Below are 21,904 nucleotides of genomic sequence, written 5' to 3'. Positions count from 1 at the left end.
CCAGCAGCAACAAAAACCTTTACATTTGCCGCGGGCTGTGAATGGCCAAGTCCAGAGCTGAAGTGCCCAAAAAAAAAAAAAAAAAAAAAAGCATAAAAACCCCACAGAAAAAGGCTTGTTCATTTGCTGAGCTTGTGTGGTAGGTTCACCTAATGCAGTTACTTCAGGCTTTGTCTAGACTACATAATGATCCACATGAGCTACTTAGCAAGGCTTCACTAGGCAAAAGGAGACAATTGGGTGCCCTCGGGGCTCCAGCAGGATCACTCTTCCCTCCGGCACCCATCTGTCCGCGAAGCAAAACTCCTCCGCCTCCGAGAGCCGCCCGCTTGTACTCAGCGTCATCTTTCCTTGCACAAGACGACCCCGAGAGCGAAGGATCGAATGAAACAGACTGCCCCACGCCACCGGTAGCAAGCGCAACACGAATCCCCGGATACAAAGGGCTGCTGCAGAACGGCAAGTCCTGGCACCGGTCCTTGGCCTGGCGGGTGACGATGTGGCAGGGGCCGATGCCGTGACAGGATCTGGGCGCTTGGTGGCACCAGAGAAACATAAAAAGAGCCCTGGCAGGCGGAGAGGCGAGAAGAGCCTCCCCCACGGACACACTCAGCTGATGGAAAGGTGCGGGAAGCAGCCCGGGTAGTTTGAGCAAGCAGAAAAAGAAGCTGGCACCGCTGAGCTTTTGGGGAACGAGACAGCGGCCTCCGGAGAACACGGAGTTACCGCCAGAGCCGTGCCGCTCAGCTGAGCTTCCCCGGGGCTGGGCTTTCTGCAAGGCTCCCCGGTCCTTCAAGCTCTCTGCAAACACCCGTCAGGTATCCAGGTTGTAGCCGTCTTGGTCTAGAGGCAAAAGGAATCGGGACTCGTGGCAGAGGCGATATCTTTGATCAGACCAGCTAGATTTGTGCAAAAAAACCCCAAAATGCTTTAATGGCAAACACCTGCCCCTTCTCGGCGCTGCCTGCTCCTCCGCAATTTGGCTCGCGCATTCGACCCTTTTCTGATGCGCTGCACGGGTCAGAAACCGCCGCGGTTCTTCAGCAGGGCGATTCCCAGTCGGGGTGCCGCAGGATGCTTTTGAGGGGGCTGCAGACCCCACGCACGAGCCACAAGCAAAACCCAGAGCTTTCCAACAGGAATCGACCGTGCTGTGAACATGCTGGCCTCTTTGCAACAGAAGAATAGCTCGAATATTTCTCTGTAGTCAAAAACAAGTGGAAGCCAAGAGCTGGCACTTTCCAGGGGGTGTCCCCTCAAACAGGGGGCCTATAAATGTCGAGAAGCGCTGCTTTAGTGATTGAGAAGCAAAAGGGTTTGAAAACCTACAGCCTCGACTTGCAACCAGATCTATTAGCACGTGCTCAGAGGACTCCACGCAGGATACGAGGGGTCAGCAGACGTGAGCAGGCTCAGATAAATAGGCGTTATCTTGCTACAGAGGTGCAATTCATGGGTAGGGTGGGAATCTGCTGGGCCTTAGCAATATGCTCAGCCATGTGTGAGGCAAGAGGTGGAGAAACATGATTTACGCTTGACAAGACACAGGTGCATGCTCCCTGCCTCAGCAAACTCCCCAGCCCAAGCCTGGCTCCCTCTTTCTAGGTGCATGCACCTCCTTTGAAATCCAGGGAAAAGCAGAGCGAAGAACGGGCTCCACTTCCAGCTACCATGCGGCTGCCAACGGGCTAGCCTCCATGAGAGCGGATGGATCAGAACTTGCAGCAAAGAGGAAGGGGGATCCTTCAGCGAAGGCATACGTCTGGGCAAAGCAGATCTGTGTCCGACTCGCAGTTTAGCCGCAGGCGTCCTGCGAGACCTCCGAGCAATCGCCCCAGCTGCATCTGTGAAAGGGCAGGTGCCCACAGCCACCCCCAAAGTCATCGGCAGTGAAGGCGGCCTGCATCTCCTGGGGCCTCAGCCACCTACTTGGGTAATACCCAAATGGAAAGATTCAAACCTTAGCATGGGACTGTGGTGATGGGGAACATAGCTACACACACAGGCACTAGCCCTCAGGTGTGTCCAGGCACGGCTATTCACACCTGCCTGGGACACCAAGAAGGTTCACGGGTTTACTCATCCCCCCACGCTCCGCAGAGACTGAGCGGGTGACAGCTTGTGCACTGTGTGCCTCTCTTGGAGCTATTCTCAGAGCCTCCGACGGGCCCAGCAACGCACCAGGAACAACGGCAGCTACCCCTGACCGTCCGTCGCCCGATTATAGCAACTCCGGGTTTCCGCTTCAGGTTTTGAATGATGCGCTCTTCACAGCGCTTTAGGAGACGCTGATCTTTGCTGCAGAGAAAATTGATCGCTCTGAGGCTCCTGCACTTAGACCAACTGTGCTGGGGGCTGAAAAACAGGTGGTCCTGACATTTTGGAGAGGATGAGGCCACCAGCTTCATGTCCAAGAGCATCCCCTGGGCTTGTGCCGCATCTTCATTTTCACTGCTGGCCTTGCAAATTAATTAGATTTGTCTTCTTCCTTCTTGCTGATGGAAAATGCTCTGCGAAGCCTACGGGGAACTCGAAGCATCGCTCCCCCGCCTGCGTGAAATGCAGCCCCAGAGAGGTGCATTTGCCTTTCTGCCAGCATGTGGCCAAAGGGACTGGCCTGAAAGCAGCTTTGCAAACTAGCGCGGTGCTAGTCATCATGCAGTGCCCCTGCCCAGGCACCTCCGGATGGGAACCGCCAGGACAGCGAAGCAGTGAATGATGGTATCGACAGCACTTATCCGCAATCACACCGCCAGCAGACGTGCGGGCTCCTCTCTCAGCCCTAATGGGCCTTTTCTCTTTGATAGCAAGCTTATAGAAACAGCTCAGGGAGATTCGCAGTGAGACAAAGAAAATGCAACCCGAGACAGGGTCCTGGCCACATCCATCCCAGAGCTTTATTTTTAAAAAAGATATATTTTCCTTCGTGCCTTTCCGTATTGTATAGGTTTACATGGAATTTGCACAGACATGCCAGCTCATACAGGGTGCAGCTGGGCTGTAGTCCCGTAAGGCCAAACTGCTGCCCAAGTGTCGGCACATCAGTTTTCCAACGAGCGAAACCTGGAGCTGGATCCTAGAGGACCTACTGCTGCTGGATGTGGCCAGACAACCCAAATCCTCCTCGCCCATGACCTGAGGATCTGAGGTCGCTGTGCAAGAGCAGAAGGAGCCAAACCCACACTCCCAAGCCAAGCACCAAAACAAGGCAGCTGTTAACTCTCCATGCATGAATTATTCATCACTTTCTGATCTAAATGATGCCGTGCGGCGCGGCTGCCAGCCATTTCCAGCCACTGCCTTCCACTTCAGAGGTGGCAGTAGTTCAGGAGCAGATGAAGTAGTCCCCCATGTGTAGTTAAGAGTGTTTGAGCATCCCATCCACCACAACAGGAGAAAAATAAGCTCATAAGGAAGCACAAAGGCAGAAAAACAACTGCTCCACTTGTAGAGGCTACCCAGTCTGCACACAGGACTTGAACACAACGATGCTCCGCAAACACCTCGGCTGCTGTTAGCGTCTCCTGCTGATGGATGGGAAGCACAAGTATTTCTGGGAGCTCACCTTTGGGCAGCTCCAGCTGGCTATGCAAGCTCCCTCTGCCCCTTCATGCCCAATGCTTACAACCTGTACAGGTGTCACGAGTTTGAGCAGACTTTTCCTTGCTAGTTTTTCCTACAGCTCCCCCCTTCCGTTTGCTTCGTCTCCCTACAGCGCACGGCGATGCGAGAGCCGGGCATCGCTCGATTCTTCCAGGGCTCAGCAGTGACTTAAACATCTCAACCCTGGGACCCTTCAATATTTGTGCAAGGATGACTGATTGGATCCAGCACGATCTCACTCTGTCTGCAGATGACACTGTTAAACAGATCGATGGCAATGGAGTTACTGGTGTCTTTTGTCGGCCCGCTAACTTTGCGCTTGGGCCAAGATGCCAGCTTTCATCTAACATGATGAAGGCTGCTGTAAATGCAGAGAAAGAACCAGCTGCTTCGAGCTTCTTTGCTTTTACCAAGCAGTCAATAAAGAAAAAGCCCTTTTGTTAGCACATCTCTGAAGCCTCCACAGACTTTACGAGGAGCCTTTTATTCCTAAAGGTTAGAAAAAAGGAGGGTTCTGCAACCCAGCATATCGCATCTTATTTTTCCCTACATGCACAAGCCAGCCAAGACTATCAAACTAGCTTTACCCCCACGATCCCTAGGATCATTAGGGCTTGTTCCAGCAGGTTACACAACACGCTCTCTCCCCATATCACGAAAGCAATTTTGCAGGTTGCCTAGCAGATGTGGGTGCACGAAAGCAGGAGCAACGGGCCCCAGCTGATGCGACAACCCCGCTGAAGACGGCCTCAGCCAAATGCATTACGGAGGCAAGGGGGCTTGGCGCTTGCCTTTTAATTCTCCTAAAACACCTGAACTAGAAGCATACTTCTCTCTAATTCAGTGAGGTGGTGGGTGGAGGAGAACGGGGCTGCAAAGAAGGAAAAAAAGCAGGCGGAAACTAGAGGCTGTGCAATGAGGAGACCCAACCCCAGCTCCATCCTCCAGCCGACAGAGCTGCCCATTTCTCAGCTTTCTCTACCTACGTTGAAGCTTTGCCTTCCTCTCAAAAGTCTCCCATCCACGTAGCTCCAGGTACCAGACCCGATGGGCTGCTCTGCCAAGGTTTAGCCATCACGTCACATCGAACGGCTCTACACGGGTACCGAAGGCAGGGCAAATTTGAAGTGGAGAGGAGCAGGAGACAATTTGAAGCAGGAAAGCAGCCAGCCTAATGCTGACAAAGACCTTCTCAGCAAAACACTCAGGGAGGAGACCGACGACGTCAAATAGATTCAGTGCCACCATCAGTCACCGCTGCACCTCGCGGGACCGCGTTTCCACAAGAGCAGTGGCGTCACGCTTTGCACATTTGTGAATAAAGCGAGGGACTCTCTCCCCCAGGCCCCCAGGGTAATAAAGCTTCCCCTTAACGGGAAGCTGCCAGCCTCACCACCTTTGCTCAGCCGCATCCCGGGGGGGACGGACAGACTCCCACCTTGGTGAGAGACGATGAATGAAATGCTGCAACCCCCAGGAAAGAAGCCCGGAGTAGAGGAGCAGCAAGCACTTCAGCCTCGTCACACCAAACTCCTCCGGGCTGGAGACAGGCCAACGAAGACTCAGAGGAGATAAGGAGGAGTTCAGTGATATTCAGCTGAAGCGAGGGGAGGAAAGACTTGGCAGCCACTTTGAAAACAATCTCGTCTCCCACAACCGAGATGCACACGCGTTCCCCATTCATCCCAGATGGGATGTGTGAATCCGCCCGAAGGGGCGACCCATGTTGGGAAAGCGGAGGCTGTTCTTTGGCTCAGCGCATCCCAACACGCATGCGCTAGGCCGGGCATTTGAGCATCGCTGCTTCACAAACCCCCCCGGGCCCGTTTGGGTACTGGAGGGACTTTACTTCTTGAAAACTTCCCTTTGATTTTCCTTTTTTGGGCGGATAACCCCACTCAGAAAACACATCACCTCTTTAAAATGACCCCGCTCTAATGGCGCGATGGCCTGGGCCTGCGTCCGTGGTAGAGGAGACCCCACAGAGCGAACCTGGGTTTCTGGCTTTTGTGTACGGTTGGCACAGCCCAGGCAATGCCAACCCTACAAGCTTCTGACTGCACTCAGGGGCCCGCTGGATTAGGCCCCTAGCAAGAAGTGAAACTCCACATAACAGCACCAGCCCAGCCGTCCCATAAACAGGTGCATCCTGCTCTGAGTTTCCTCCTTTTATCTGTCCGCTCAGCTCCATTCATCAGCCTGCCGATGCAGAAACAGAAAAAACACTTCCAGAGCCTGGGTATCAGCGACCAACTTTTCCACTTGGTCCCTGACAAGTGCAGCCAGCGATAAGACTTTCTCCTGCTCACCCCTCTTGCGCTGCTGCTTCCCGAATCGATTTATACCAGTCTAGGCCGGTCCTAAAAACTTGAGCATCAAATAGCAAAATGTTTCTAAGAGGCAAGAGGCTTTTATAGGATTGGTTCAGAAATGCACGTGGCGCTTACCTGGCACTTTCGAAGGTGGCAGATGCGGACTTCCCAATGGCCCCAAATCCGACGCCAACAGCTAGTCCCTCTGCAACAGAGACAGGGAGAAAAAAAAGAAGACCGCAAAAGTCAGAAACCCATCTCAGCCAGGCAGCGAGTCTCAGCCTGCTCCTCTGGAGACATCTGCAAAGGGTACACAGATTTAAGTGAATCTGAAACCAGGGGTCTGGGCCCAGCTGTGCCCCCTTCTGTTCCAGCCCTAATTTGGGGGGAGGTGGGAAAAACTGTTAAAATCATGGAATTATTATTATTATTTTCATTTTGAACAAGATGCTCGGAACCAGGAGGCTTCACAAGCTCCAGATTCATCCCCACGTATGAGCATAGGCAATTTTAAGTGCCGGGCACCCATATTACCACCCTGCGTGGCCTTCTCTACCAAGAGCCCAAAACAACAGCATTGCTGAAAAGCTTCTATTTTCTGCAGAAAAGGGATTTTCTGTAGACAAGCACAGTCGTTTCTTGAGGAGATAACCACGTGCGATGCGTGGACAGGTTGAGATCGTTACGGTGTGCCTCTCCAGCATGCGGAAATCACCGGCAGCCAGAGCCAAAACACGACCTTGGTGAAGGATGCAAAGATGGGAGATGCAAACCGTGTTCAGCAAGTCAACCCTCATTCCTGTGTTTTAACTGGGATCCTCCAATAGTCATTAATAGCAAGGATGGGATTTTCAGACGCGCCTGAATGAGACTCTGCAAAACCTGCCCTCCCGCTGCAGTTCCAAGGTCCCCAGTATTTTAAACAAAACCTGGCAAAAGCAGAGCTCCACGAGCCACCAAAACCCACTCTCATCAAAGCCTCGTGTCAAATAACAGCATCGCGAAGACGTCTTTCCTTATGAGTTAGTGACGGCTCGGTGGTTTCCTCAAGTCCTAGCATGACGTCTGCGGTGACCGAACTTCGTGCCCGTAGCAAGCGCGGCCCGTGGTGCTGACAGCGCACGGGCACAGAGATACGAAGGGAAACCTGCTCTTCTTGGGGTCGTTTCTCAGCTTGTTATTACTGTTGGTGTTAGCAAAACACAGAAATTCTGCGTCCCCGGCAGGGAACCCTTCGTAGGTACAGTTGCTTCCCGACGGGGTTTTAAACCTGAGAGCAGTCTAATTACAGCAGTCATCCAGTCGAGGAGGCGAAAAAGGCTGTTAGTCTCCGTGCAGGTGTGGGAGGCCTGCAATTTGACATTGTAATGTCTCCTTGGCTCCACTGCCAGGGGAGATCCTGACAGGACCTCCTGGATAATTAGCAAGCTCTTTTCAGTTCTCCCCTACTTCCTTCGCTCTCCTCCTCGCCTCGGCCACTCTTTTATCCGTCTTTCAAAAACACAGAAAGCATTTCTCCCAAGTTTCAGAGCACTGCAACCTTTTCTGCTTCAAATCCACTCTTTTTTTCTCACGAGCCCTTTTGCCACTGCTTTTCTCCAAGAGGGAAAGGGAAAAGAACAAAAAATTCAATTAAAACTGCTGATATGGTTGGATACCAGAATGGAAGAGGGTTTTATGTAACCCACGGAGGAGATGAAGTGTCTGGCCCTATATCTACTGCATTGGCATCTTGACATGACGTCCAAGATGATGGACCTTCTGCTACCATTTAGGTATAACCTAAAGATGATGAATGCCTCCCTGAAACCTAGCTCCAGTAGTTAGAGACCGGGGTGGGAAAATCTCAAAAGAACAGGAACTTTCACAGGCTTTGTGGTTTTTTGCATTGCTGGAAAACATGCAACCTGCTCACGGTATTTGAGCATTTCTATCTCTCAGCAAAGTGAAAATGCGAAGGGGCTCATCGCTCGCTACACTCTTGGGACCACCTGCAGCTCTGGTTTGCATTCTGGACACACGTTTAGGATAGGGGGAGAGAAAAGCAACCCAGCCTAACTGCACATCGGCACTGCTGTAAGCCTTTAAGTGTCCATGGAAAAGCTGTGCTGGTAAAGCCATGCCGTAAAACAGAGCTACACCCCGAGATGCAAGGCAAACATAACGAGCACATTAAAATGAGACAAACAGCCATTGTGCTTGTGCAGAATGGAAGACTATTCTCCCTGGAATATATACACGACATGAACAGATCTGACGGGAGGCTGCTGTTTCCAAATAGTTTGCACCTGCACATGATGAAGGACTCTGAACAGCTCTGCTTTGCGTTCACCCAGCGGAGCCGGCAGCTCTGCAAAACTCGGCATTTAAAATAAAAGCCCTCAAATTAAAAGCTAAGAGCGGTGTCCTTTAACAACACTGTTGATCTGGCCTTACCCTTTTGAAACATAAAAAGGAATCCGAGGAACTCGCCGGGCCCCACGGAGAGCTGAATTACGGGACAGGCCGACAGCGGGGAAGAAACGTGCGCTGCGCTTCAGGTTACAAAGCAGGAGCCTTCAGGAGCAAAAGCATCTTGGTGGTAAAAATTAATTAAAGTCAAATACAAATTACATATGCCCAGGAAACATGAATAACGGGAAATCGAGACCAACAGATGGTGCAGGAACGGCATAGTGGGAGGGAGAGCCGCCGAGTGACAGTAGCTGCTGTAATGCACACCAGGTGCTCGACCAAAAAGTGCAAATTAGAAAGGGAATCAGGAACGGAAACAGGCAGCAGCCATAGGTTTGCTCCGTGTGTGGCTTCAGGAGGCGAGAAGCTGAAAGGACGAAACGCCTTTGCGATGGCAAATGGAGAAAGAAGTCCCAAAAGCATCCAGCCTGCAAAGTGCACCCACTGCTCTTCAGAGGGCAGGCAAGATGAGGACTCGGGGCACTTGGTGGAAAGACAGATGTGGACCCCTCCCCTTCAAAAAGCTCCTATATATTGCATGTCCAAACACAAGTCCACCTGCATGCACGCTGCGCGCACAGCTCCCTAGCAATTGGGTTTATTTGAACTACTTCATCTTGGAAAAGCCACGGGGATTACACAGCACAGCAGCAGCACCTTTGGTATTTTTAGGCACTTTTCATAAGCAATGTCGAACTAACTCAACTGGCTGCCTCTCTGGCAAGACTCGAACAGCTACGAAAAGACGCTGCAATGACTCCGTGTCCTCCAAAGTCAGGGCTGAGCTGAAAATACCCAAGGCAGCTTTTATGCAGTCAGATACAAAAGCAACCACGTGGATTAACTTTTCAGATGAGAGAGATGCTGAGTCTGGTGCTGGACAGATCGCGCCGAGACGGGCAATGGGCGACGGGCTCTTTAACGCACTACAGATCCATGGCAGCTTACAAAGAGAAGCCATGAACACTAAATACTGCCATCATCAGGGATGGCCTTCCCAAAGTTGCAAGGGCTTGGTGCTCACGTGGGCAGGGGTCGAGCCCCCGCTGTAGCAGAGATGGCACCGCAGCCCAAGGACCCTTGGGATGAGACCTGCAGCTGCAACTACCTTGGACCACTCCTTCTCCAAAACCCTCCGGTCACTGGCATTTTGAGGGCTTGTTCAGATACCGGCCTCCCTCCTACAGCCTTTGCGATGCAGGCAGCGACCCGGTAGGTCTCGCGATGCATTTCACACTCAGAAATGATGATCCAAGAGCCTTGTTTCATGGAGAGATGAGGGAAGATGGACGTATCAGGGGGCAAAAAGGAGGTGGGCTTCACTGCCCATCCACTGCTACCTGCTTATGCCCCCAGGAAGTGGCAGGAGAAGATAAACTATGACAGCGTAGACCTCAGTGCAGGAGGTGTATGCCACGGCAGTTCACTTTCCGCTCCCAACAGAGCAACGGTCTGCATGCGGGCAGTCATCAGACAGCAGCTGACATGCAAGAAAAACCTTCCCCCTACTATATTGCTTACATGCCCGTACCAGAGGAATTGGTCCGAGGCAATTCTGGGTATTGTAGGCTATTCCAGGCTTTGCAAGAGCGAGCAGCAGCCAGCCCTGAACATTTCTACTGTACTGTGCATTTTTCACAGAGCCAACAGAATAAATACGGTACTGGCTCAACATCGAGCCACTCTCCAATTTTCTTTTCTGACTGAAGAACCATCTCCCAGGACGTACTGTCCCTGGAAGGAAAAAGCACAGATAACTGGTTGTACCCTAGCAGAGCTCTTTTCTGTGACATTTTAGTGCAAAAAGCCGTTGGGAACTAGCCCGAAGGAATTTTATCTGTCGTCTTATTGCATCCACAGTGCAACCCCTCTCCAAGATCTTGAACCACCGCTGTCTACAGGAGTTTTGCCACGTACTTCACTGAGCCCCAGCGTGGAAAACAGCCAATACCTAAAATGTTGCACGCCACGTTATCTTGTAGTCTAACGTTTTTACGGCTTCAAACATTTATTCCTGGCTGGAAAAATGGGGGATCTGTTATATAGTTGTGAGTTGGATAAAAAAAAAAAAAATACCAACCCCCTCTGTCATTCCCAGCGAAGTGCCTATGCTTTTGAGCCCTGTCATTTATGATGAATAGACGAAGCCATCTTCCACCCGTGCATTCTTCCCAAGCTCGCGTTCTTTGTCTGTAATAATGCAGTAGTGGCCGTGATCTCTTTTCAAGGGTTATGGCTTGTGCTGGGAGAAAACAGCACAATCTGCTGCTTGCGCATGATTCTCGGTTAAGCTCGTGACCTGCCCGGGTGAGAAGTCAGGAGCCCCCATCTCCACGCAGCATCACGGGCTGGCGGCTGCGGGCCAGCACAAAGCGACATCGGAAAAGGAAAGCGGGGGAATGCAAAAACATCTGGCTTTTTAAATATGGACTTCACTGTCTCTGCGTGACATGAAAACCACCTACACGCTGGGAAACCGCTATGGTTCTCCATAGCAAGATCAGATTGGGCCGTGTGGTCCCCACAAGCAAGGTCGTCAGCTCGAGAGCAAATCTTGCAGACTTTTACTTAAGAAAGGGTGTTTGCACTATTTTTCTCCTCCAGTTCTGACCGATTCTGCCAGGCTCCTTAACAAAAAGGCCTTCACCTTCGGGTGTTTTTTTCTTTCTCTTTCTGTGATCGGCATAGCCCTGGAAAAGCTCTGATGAGCGGGGCGGCAGTGATTGATTCTTTCGTTACACTGATCAACCGAGGAGGGAAAAGGGAAAGCAGTAAACAGAAGGGAACATTACCAAGGGTTGCAAATAAAGGGCACCCTGGGTTAATGTGCGTTTCCTTCTTGCTGGATCACTGCATCCCGAGAACGGCTGATGTGAGAGGAGGCGGCACAGCAAGACTGCGCAGCCCTCCCTGAAGGATGGCTCATGCTGGGGGGCAAGGTGGAAGGGGGTACAAACCCCCCCGTTACTTTGGCAGGTGCAGGATACTCTGCTGGTGCCTGTTATTCCTCCCCTCCTTGCTTGTACACACCCACAACACGAGGAATTGTTTTCTCACCCATTAGTTTCTGTGGGCACGTCTACACATACACTTTACTGCGCATTAAAACATCACTAAAAAGAGCAGGCATTTATACCCATACTCCTTGGTCCTGCGATACACTGAAGAGCTGCCACTTTGGAGCAGACTCGACTAATCGAGTCTGCTCCGCACGCGAGCCAAGGCAAACGCACTGCGCCACGTGCAGCAGTACAAGCGGTGAAATGCAAGTCAGCGCAGAAAATGGTGGCGGTGTCCTCTTGAATGAAAGCACCTCCAAGATGTTTTTTAGTTCAAAAGCGTGCCGCTGCCATTTTCTCAGCACTGATGCACATCTCACCACTTATACAACTGCAAGTGTCACAGCGCTGGGCGTTTTTCAAAGCACCCAGCACTGCAGTGCTTGCATGTGTAAAAATGCCCCGTGCTTTTTAATTATTTCACATTAAAATAGGCTAATGCACATTAAGCGTCACTTAAAGACTGCGCTTTTTAGTTAATGTGCAATAAGACAAGCTAACGCACATTTTCCTGGTACTTCACGCCAGAGGTACTAGATTTAATGCGCATTAACTAGAGCATGTGAATGCACGTGTAGATGCGCCCCGTGTTAACTTCGAGCCCTGTTCCACTTCTGTTCATTGATTTTAGCAACAGGATAGTGGCCTGGAGCAGCCCTGTTCCATGCTACAGACAAGAGAGCAACCTTCAGCGCTGCTTCCCCCTCGTGGCTACAGGACGGCACCTTCGCCACGGCTGAGAGAAGAAGGTGCCCATTACACGAAGCCAAAGCCCATTCGTGCCAAGAGAGGGACTCCTAAAGCTCCCCACCATGATTCAGTACCTGCAGGAGACGACTTCCCTTGAAAGGTTTAGAGCATGGGGCTGTATAATTCAGCTTCCTTGTTCAATCTGCTAGCTGAGAGTCTTCCTAAAGCTCCCTGGAACTGCAGGACAGCTCAGATACCAAAATGCAGAGCTCTTTACCAATCCCGTTCGTCACTACGCCTCGTGTCACTCACTCCCCCAGGGTCGAGACCTGGAAGGCTCAGAAATCAAGCGGTGAAATGCAACACACGCTGGCAGATAGCTACTTCCCTGACACGACCTTCCCTTCATGGGGCTGGGATCTCGTGTTTGCAATAAATAACAAGCACGGTAAGACAACGGCAGCTGCATTCAAAGACTCCAAACAGTGAAATGGAAGAGGAACGGTAGCTCAAATAAGAGCCACTCCTCGCACCTGTTCCCAGCGTGGGGTGCTCACTGTAGTCATGGATCCACCGTCAGTCTTGCAGAGGACTAAGCATCATGACACCCTGGAGCACATCACACCTCATCGGAGCTGAACAAGTACTTCCAAAACAACCTGGAGTCTTTGCTGTGCTGGCGTGGAAGAGTTATGAAAACATGAGTCCTGCCAGGCTGTCAGGCTCGACCACCGAGCAGTTATTAGTTCTTCACATACTCTGACACCGTTTCCCACATCTAACTCCAGCCCTTTCACCCGCAACCAAGTCTGACGAGTGCTAGACCATCCCTGAAAAAGTCCATTCAAGCCACCCCTCTTGGGCTAGCGGTGTGACAACCCATCCCCATCACCAAGCCACCGAGAACAGGGGGAAAACAGGGGTGCACCGAAGGGGCCAAGGAAAATACAGACTGGATCCCTGAGAAAATTCTGTATAATTACCCTAAGCTGCAGAGTATTCTCCAAAGAGAAGAGAGGCTAGAGCTGGAAGTGCAGGAGCTGCACATACATGTCCTCCTTAGACAGTAGCCCAGACTGGGACTGCCAACCACTACAGGCTCCAGTGCTGCTGATTTGGTTTGTTTTTTTACCAAAATAAAGCAATATGCAGCCATCTCAGCCTTTACCATGAGGATACTTAGAGTTAGCCAAAGCAAAAGGATTCTTTCTTCTTTCTTAGACTTGGGCAACTTCATATTTCAAGATGTCTTTACCCTGATAGTGCATGGGATCATGGACTAAACCTGCACTAACTCAGGGTCAATGACAATCGCCTTGGATCGTCATGTCTTTAGCAGAGAGAGGTTTTCACCCTAGCTCAAACACCAAGATCGAAATAAGATGGGAATCACTATGTAGAAAAAACACTAGGAGCTATGAGATAGCAGCTTATAACAGACTACAGCTCCTGGGACCCAGACAAGAACCGGTTATGTCAGATAGCACATAACGAGCTACCGTGTAGGATGCCAAGTCCACACGAACTCGGGCACTGTAACATTCAACAGGATGTGCTTTGTGGTGTCAAAGACCAGGCTACCATTGCTAACAGTAAGGGTACCCACAGGTCATCTGGTCCAAGCTCCAGGATTCTCCGCAAGCCGAAGCACAGAGCAGGAGCATAACTGGATCAAGCCCTTGTACTGATGTGTTCACACAAATATCTCACAGCTGGCTCCCACCTGAATTTGCAATGCAAACAGGTAGAAGCTGGGTATGCCTCACAATAAATAGTCCAGGTGGTATCTGGGGCTAGATGCAGTTGAGAAGGAACGAGCGCCGCTGTGGGGGTCCGACCTTGAGAGGAGGCTGCTAAGTTGGGAAACCAGAAAGGTCCGCCTGGAAGAGAGGTGTGTGAATGATTACTAGAAGCTGCGTACTGACAGGTCTGGGAAGAAGGGGCTGGAGACCGGTGGGATTTGGAGAGAATCTCAGTCCTTAGTGCACAGATGTAGCAAGGCTGTTTCTGGCTGAGAAAGAGGATAATGCCTACTCTACCGGAGAAGCAACGAAGGTGGAAGACAGAGCGGACCACAGGGAACGGCCTGGACAAGAGGCAGAGAGGAAGGTGCAGAGAAGAATACTTTTTCTGGAACAGATGGGAAACCAGTACAGGTTTGACGACTGGGGGAGACAGAGAGAGGCCCCTGCTTCAGGATGCAGTGAATGAAGATCTCACATGGTGAAGAGATCCCACGTTGGGCCCGCGGACGCTGAGCACAGTGGGGAGAAGGTGGAGGCTGGAAGGTGAGCCCCCAAGCATCATCTTCATGGACCAGACATCCCCTGTGAGCCTAGGGAAGAAAGAGAGGAGAGAAGAACAGGGAGAACCAGGCTGAGAAGTCCAGAGGCAGAAAGGAGCTCATTATCGGGTATTAAAACGAAGCAATCAGATAGGTAGGTGGAAAACCAGGAGAGCACAGAACTGGGCAGTCAGGAGAGATGGCAGAGCCAAGCGAGGCTTTGAGCAGAGTATAGAGGGAGCCCCAGACGGATTAGAGAAGGGGATTATATTGCACCATACAGTGCATGTATGTCAGGCAACTTCCGTGCCAAGAGACTGGGCTGAGGTCTGCGCGGGAATGAGGTCTGCATGACACGTCGAAAGCTGACGATAAATAACTGGGTTAAGGGAACATGCCCGTGGACCATAAGCCCAGAGACATGGAGCTGGCAGGGAAAAGGGCTCCATGCATCACACTGCAGCACTTGCACCCTCGTGGTCACCTCCCTCTCCTTGAGCCCTAGGCATCTCTACTCTCGAAGAGGTTTGGGAGGAAACAACACCCACCCCCCAGAGCCCAGCAAGGGGAGCTGGACCAACCTGGCATTGTGAGTGGTGGCTGCTCCTTTACTTTCATTTTTCAGACCATTTTAACTGTTCTTCCCACTTTGTTGTCATTTCACCTCGTTATCGTATTAGCAGAGCTATAGAAGTGGCACAAAACATCCCCTTTCTGCCAGGTGGATAAAGATGCTGTTTCCAGAGTCTGAGCGAATGCCCGCTCCAGTCAAAACGTGAAGATTGAAATGGGCTGTGGGCTCTGGTCCAAATGACCCCATCTCCTCCCTCCCGGGCGTGTCAGGGACGCTGGAGAACTTTACCGCCATGCAGGGCATGCCACGCCATGACTTTAACGCATGATTCGGGCCCCCCGATTCAAACAGGATTAAGTTTGCAAATACAACCGTCTCATCCCAGGACCCGGGAAAGGAGAGCCAAGCTCTGTGCTTACTTGTCCAAGTGCAACCGAGACATCCCCCGCAAGGGAAAGCTGCCTGAGCTAGAAGTGAGCTAGCAATGGTGCTCTCACTAGTGGAGCAAGCAGAACGGGATCTGGGCATCCCTGGGGCAGACAGAGACCAAGCGAGTGGTGCTTTAGGCATCCAGCTGCTCACTTCAGGAGAGAACCAGGGTTTCTCCCCCTAATTGATGGCAACAAGCCTGCATAGCAGAAATGCCCTTCTCAGAGTGCTCCAACTGGCGCATGGGAAAGCATCCTACATCCAGTGGTCTGAGCACAGGACCACGAACGAGGCACTCCAATCCCAGCTCTGACACTGGACAAGTCTCTTAAACTCTCTGCCTGGGTCTCCCCGTCCACAGGATAGCAGCACTAAACTAATCCACAAGTTTCAGTGCTTGTTAAGTGATCCGAATCCTGGCAAGCTCTCCGCCAGCACAATTATAGCATGGCAGAAGACCGAGTAACTCCTGTGCAAGTTTGGGGGTAGTAAAGAACGGCTTGGTTGTTCAATCAAACCCCTAATTAAGCCTCCCATACCCATTTGCATAATTAACAGAGGGACGTTAACTCAACCCCCTCATTTTCCCTCCCGGGCTCACTTCCATAATTGATAAGTACAGGGATCAGATACAATTAAGATCATTTGGGGTTGGCAATACCACGGTTTCCCCGCCTGCTTACCGAGCTGGAAACATGGTCTCGCCCTGCGCTACCTGCACTGGGAGCCCTGAACGCCGCCGACTGCAATCGTCCTCGACGCACACGCCTCGCACACGCACGATCCTTTCGGAAACGCGACACGCAGAAGCGGCACTTATTTGACAACCTGTGCCAAGATGCTGAGGTTTCCTCATAAGGAACAAAAAGCCACGTCAACAGATCTCCTGACACTTGAAGTAGCGTATATTTTACAGGCTGCTGTCTGTACCCACCTCTTGGCAGCCTGGACCGGGCACGCAGTTCTTCTGTGTCTGTGCCTGATGCGTTGCTCGGCAAGGGACACTCAAGAGCACTGGTCTAATAGAGGACCTGGGGGTGATAGTGGGCAATAAGCTAAACAGGAGCCAGCGGTGTCGCCTTGCTGCCAAGAAGGCTATGGGCATACTGGGCTGCATGTGCAGGAGCGTCGCCAGCAGATCAAGGGCAGCGATTCTTCCCCTCTACTCAGCACCGGGGAGGCCACATCTGAAGTCCTGTGTCCATCTGTTGGCCCCCGCTACAGAAAGGATGTGGACACACTGGAGAGAGTCCAGTGGAGGGCAATAAAAATGGTTGTGGGGCTGGAGGACAGGACTGGCAAGGAAAGACTGAGGCGAACTGGGCTGATTTAGCTTGCAGAAGTGAAGACTGCGGTGGGATTGAACAGCAGCCTTCACCTCCCTGCAGGGGGGCTGCGAAGAGGATGGAGCTGGACCACTCTCAGTGGGGGCAGATGGCAGAAGGAGCAATGGGCTCAAGCTGCAGCAAGGGAAGTTGAGGTTGGATATTAGGGAAAACTCTCTCACTAGGAGGGTGGTGAAGCACTGGAATGGGCTCCCCAGAGCGGTGGTGGGAGCTCCATCCTTGGAGGTTTTGAAAACCCGGGTAGACAAAGCCTGTCTGGGATGATAGAGTTGGGGCTGGTCCTGCTTGGAGCAGGGGGTTGGACTAGATGTGACCTCCTGAGCTCCCTTTCAACCCTCATCGTCTATGATTCGATGAGAAGTGCTGGTCTGCTGTAATCAGGCCGCTCGGGAGCGCTGAGCTGTGCGTCTCAATATATTACTACAAACAATCATCTAAGCATCTTTGTAAGCATCTAAAAGATAACGTGATAATACAGAACAGCCAACACAGATTTGTCAAGGGCAAGTCATCGCAAAACAACTCAATTTCCTTCTGTGACAGGATCACGGGTCTTGCGGGCAGAGGAGAAGCAGGAGATGTGATGCATCTCAACAGTCACCAGGCTGCTGACACTGCTCCTTCGTGACAGCTTCTTCAGGAAATTAAGGAAATTTCCCGTAACGGGAGGCAGGTACGCAACACAACTGGCTGGAGCAACATCTTCAAAGCCTGCGCATCCCTGGCCCGCTCTCAGATGGAAAGGATCTATCAAGCAGGGTTTCCCCAAGGTCTGTCTATTCAATATTATCATTAGCGATTTGGATGATGGGCTAAAAAGCGCATTTATTAAATTTGCAGACAATGCCAAATTGGGAGGGGTTGCAAGCACTTTGGCAGGCAGGATTAGAATTCACAATGATCTTGATAAATTGGAGAGAAGGGCTGAAATAAATAGGAGGAGATTCAATAAAGACAAGTGCAAAGTACTACACTTAAGTGGAGATCATCAACTGCACAAATTCAATATGGGCCATGCCAGGCCACGCAGCCCTTTTGCAGACAACCTGGAAGATACAGCGGATCCCAAAAGCCGGCAGTCCCGAGCGCAGATCGGCTCTGACCACCGGACTGATGGCAAGAGGAAGATGGCTGTAAGAGATGGTGCCTGGAGGTCTGGAAGGAGAGTCTTTGCTGTCAATTATTTATCCGTGGTGACACAAAAGGCTCAGAGGAGGACAATACAAGGGGGGAAAAAAATCAATGAGAGATTCACTGAAGAAAGATTTCTTTTCCTTTGAAGGCAAAGGATCAATGAAAGCAGGGACTTGGCTCGGTGTCATTTTTTTAAAGAAGCAATCAAATATTTAAACTGAAAGAGAAGCTGAGGCGGCTCCAGACAGACACCACCTTGTATTCAGAGCACACACAAAAAAGCGCACATTGCCATTTATGATGGGGACTGATGGAGGAAGCTAGCCGTGCTCCCTAGGACTTGGGTTACTGGGGGGCGGTGGGACGGGACACTTCTTTCCAGTAACGCAGGAGTGCCTTGCTCTGTTTATACGACGGGGCAAGACAAGAGAGGGAAAAAACCAGTTTTTGTATCGGCCTCGGCGCTTCCGGAGCTTCAGAGAACGGGTTTCACCCGGCCGCCTCCAAGGCCGCTCGGTCTACATCAGCCTCGGCCGTGGAGGGAGAGAAGTCAGCTAATGCAGCACGAGCCAGCTTCTCGGCTTCAGTTCTGAACACACAGCAGTAATCTTGGGTAGAAATGGAAGTTGCTATTTCCTAGGAGAGCTGGAGGTGCGGTAAAAATCTCCTGTTTGGAACAGTTCATTTTACAGGAGATTTTACCACTCCTTCAACTCTCCTAGGAAATACCAACTTTCATTTCTACCCAGGAGAATTTTTACAATCTTTTCTCCAATGCCTGAAGAAGGGGGCTTGTGCCCAAAAGTTTGCAATGTAAGATTTTTTTTTGGTGGGGGGGGGGGGAGGAATCTAGTTGGTCTAATAAAAGATATCACTTCCACCACGAGTCCCGATTGCTTTTGCCTCTAGACCGTTCTGGCTCCAACCTGGATACCAGGGAATAGTTTTGGCATCCCACGCTGGATCTCCAACAATACATGGGACCCACATGGTTCAACAGGAGAACATCTCCGCAATTCTTGCCATCTTAACAAGAGCCTTACGATAGCCGATCTTTTATGCCTGCAACGCCTGGAGAAGCTCGGCCTTCGGCTCCCGCCACGGGTTCGCTGCTGGTCCCCGCTGGGGTTTTACACGATTCTTCCACTTCACTTTGGATGGAGACGCAGCTTCACAAAGGTGTTATTCAAGTCTTCCTGGCTAAACGTCCCCCTGGCCGCCGAGCGCAAGGTTTCACGATGCCCGCCGCGCTTCTGAAGCCCGCAGACCACCTCCGACCGCCCTCAATTCCCAGTCCCCAGGCCCGAGACTCGGCCCTCAGCTCTTCTCCGCTGCGGTTACGCTAACAGGACGAAGATGCTGCGATAACCCAGGCCTGGCCCGGAGGCGAGATGCATTTTCTTGGCCGAAGCCTCCCAGCTCCCCGCCTTCTGTCAACTCGAAACGCTGCTGCAAACAAACCTCCGTGGGATCCAAGCAATTGCACAGAGTGGGCGCAGAAATAACAGAACAAACAAGCGACGAGAGAGGGTTTTTTGCCAGGAGACTGATTCCAGTGACTGCAGCTGCCATGGCAACCCCTCGGTTAATTGGAAAGGTAGGCCTGATGGCCTTCCCCCTTCGCTCCACACCAGAGCCGAGAGCGTGGGCAGGCACGGGGGCCTCGCTCCCCTCCCACGTGCCACGAGGTGACGAGGGTGGCTTCTGCAACGTACCTGGTGGCCCGGTGGCCCCAGGGGGATGGAGAATCCCTTTGCCAAGGCCAGCTTCTCTTGCTTGCAGGAGCCTTAATTCTCCGTCTGGCCAAAGTGCAAGAGGCAATCATGGACGCACGTGGGTGTTCGCGGATCCATGCCACGAACACATGGTCCACGGGGAATAGCTCCTACCTGCAACCCCACTGGGCGAAGCACTGTCACATCTACATTGTCGCCACGGTTTAAAGGGGTTTATTGCACGGTGTAAAAGGATGAGCTCTCCTCCCATCAGCAGCCCAACACTGGAAATACCTTTGAATGCAATTGCAACGGACCCCGAATCCTGAAAGGCCCAAACAGGTCCTAAAGTGGTGTCCCCTTTGGGGACTAACTCAGGTCCTTGAGTTTCCAAAGCCATTGATAAACATTAACAAATCCTTCCCGCCGTGGTGTGAAGCAAAAACGAACCCGCAGCCCAGGCCACGGAGGGAGCTGGTGTCAGGAGTGAGTTAGTTAAGGAGTTTCTAGCAACTAAAGCAAACTATTAGAGGACACCGGTCCATGGTGCGGGCTGGGAACATGGCATCATCTTGCCCATAGCCCCTGAAAAACCAAAATCTTTTCCCAGCCTGTTCTCCCAACTTCCCCCTGCTCCCTGAACCTCGCTGACCAAGGCATGGCTTGCAAGAGGGTTGGAAAGCCTCTTCTTCGCAAGCTTCCCTGGTCCCCCTCCAGAACGGCATCCCTGCCAGCTCTGCCAGCTGCTTGCAAGACCCTAAAGTGCTTCAATGAGACACGAGGCCAAAGCACATCAAATGGCGCAGCCTCTCTCCAGCCAACCCTGCTCACCGCGGTGCTGCCTTCCAGGTCCCTCCCTGTTCTCCCTCCTTCCCTGGCCAACCCTGCACAGTCTGATCACAAAAGACTTTGGTTTTCCATGTAATTGTAAGATAACAACTGTTTCCTTGCATCCACCAGATGCCACGCACAATTATATTGCTATAGACATGAGCCGTGATGTGCAGCAGAGGCTAGGGGACTCTGGCATTCGGCTCCTGTTATTATCAAGAATTATGAGCAATCCTATTTGGGATGGCAGCCAAAAGACCAACAATGCGGGTCCCATCATGGTAGGCACTGTACAAGCAGAGATCAACAGAGACTTCCTGCACCCTTCACGAGTCTCTTGAACTCCGTTAGGAAACCAAGCCGTACGAAATAGCCAGAGTTGCCAAGGGAGGGCTCACAGAGAACAGGAGCAGGTGAACAAACGACAGGAACAAAAGATGTTCATACACCTGCCCTAAGGCATAATTAGCAAGGAGGAGCAAACAGGATGCAGAAGCAGAAGGATTTCCTGGCAGGATGATTTGCAAACGCTTCCGGACATAAGCAGCTCTTGAAATTCAAATTCTCTTTCCCCTTGGAAGGGGCTTGTGATAAAAGCAGACATGTCAGGAGAAATTTCACCTGGCCGCTCCAAAGACGGAGGCCACGTGCCCTCGATGAAACTGTCTGGAGGCTCTGGAAGCTGCGGCAGGTGCAGGTCGCAGATCCCCAAGGATGGGCAGGCGCCCCCCAAGCCGACCCACCGCTCCTGCTCTCTGCCTCGGTTGCAAAAAGGGCAGCAGGAAGAAAGCCAAAAGGGCACGGGAGAACCTGACAGCTTCTTCTGGGAACAATATCAAGGGTAACTAATTTTTCCTGTCCCGATGTAAGCCCGCTCTGGCAGGGGTAGGCAGGAGAACGCACCAAGCAGCACGCCCCCCAGGAGCGCTCCCCCCCTGCTGAGACTGGAGCTTGGAAAGCAAAAGGCTAGAAGCCAGTAGACATGGCTATGAGCTGCAAATCGCCCATTTAATCCAGAAGACCTACCCGGCTCTATTAATGGCCACGCAGAGCGAGCGGCTGAAGGCAGCGTGACAGAGGGACGCTCAGAGCAAATGCAAACACCTTGAATCAACACCAAAAATTAAGGGCTGGTCGATTTGGTTATGAACCTTTTGTAGCAGCTTTCAGATTGCTCGCTGAACAATTAACTTCAGCTCCAGCGCCTCACAAGGCAACTCTCTCCCTGTTTGGTAGCACGTCCATATTTACTGCAGCTACTTAGATTTCGGCTGGTCTTCTGCAAGGAGCGTGCACACGTCAGAACCGCTCTGGCCCCCTGCAACTCTGACCGAGCTGCTATTTGGGGAATACCAGAGCAAAAGTATTGGGGAGGCTTGTTTTAACGTCTCTACAGCTCCGGCAAGCTCCCGCTAGCAGAGGTGGTAGGAAAGGGGAGTGGGGCGACCTGGGGAAAGTGGGGTTTCTTCCAGA

The 21,904-nt window shown here is 51.7% G+C and overlaps 1 protein-coding gene across 2 annotated transcripts in view; it reads right to left on the bottom strand.

Moving 5' to 3' along the window:
- SLC39A11 (solute carrier family 39 member 11) overlaps window positions 1-21,904 on the bottom strand; it is a 208,676-nt gene that overhangs the window by 37,181 nt on the left and 149,591 nt on the right. For both annotated transcript variants that reach the window (XM_019542328.1, XM_019542329.1), the window contains exon 6: window positions 6,051-6,120. In XM_019542328.1, coding sequence (XP_019397873.1) covers window positions 6,051-6,120 — 70 coding nt within the window. The remainder of the gene's footprint in view (window positions 1-6,050; window positions 6,121-21,904) is intronic.

Source organism: Crocodylus porosus, unplaced genomic scaffold (genome assembly GCF_001723895.1).
Source record: "Crocodylus porosus isolate Cpor-Errol unplaced genomic scaffold, CroPor_comp1, whole genome shotgun sequence".
Taxonomy (NCBI): domain Eukaryota; kingdom Metazoa; phylum Chordata; order Crocodylia; family Crocodylidae; genus Crocodylus; species Crocodylus porosus.
This window is presented reverse-complemented; position numbering and strand designations above follow the sequence as displayed.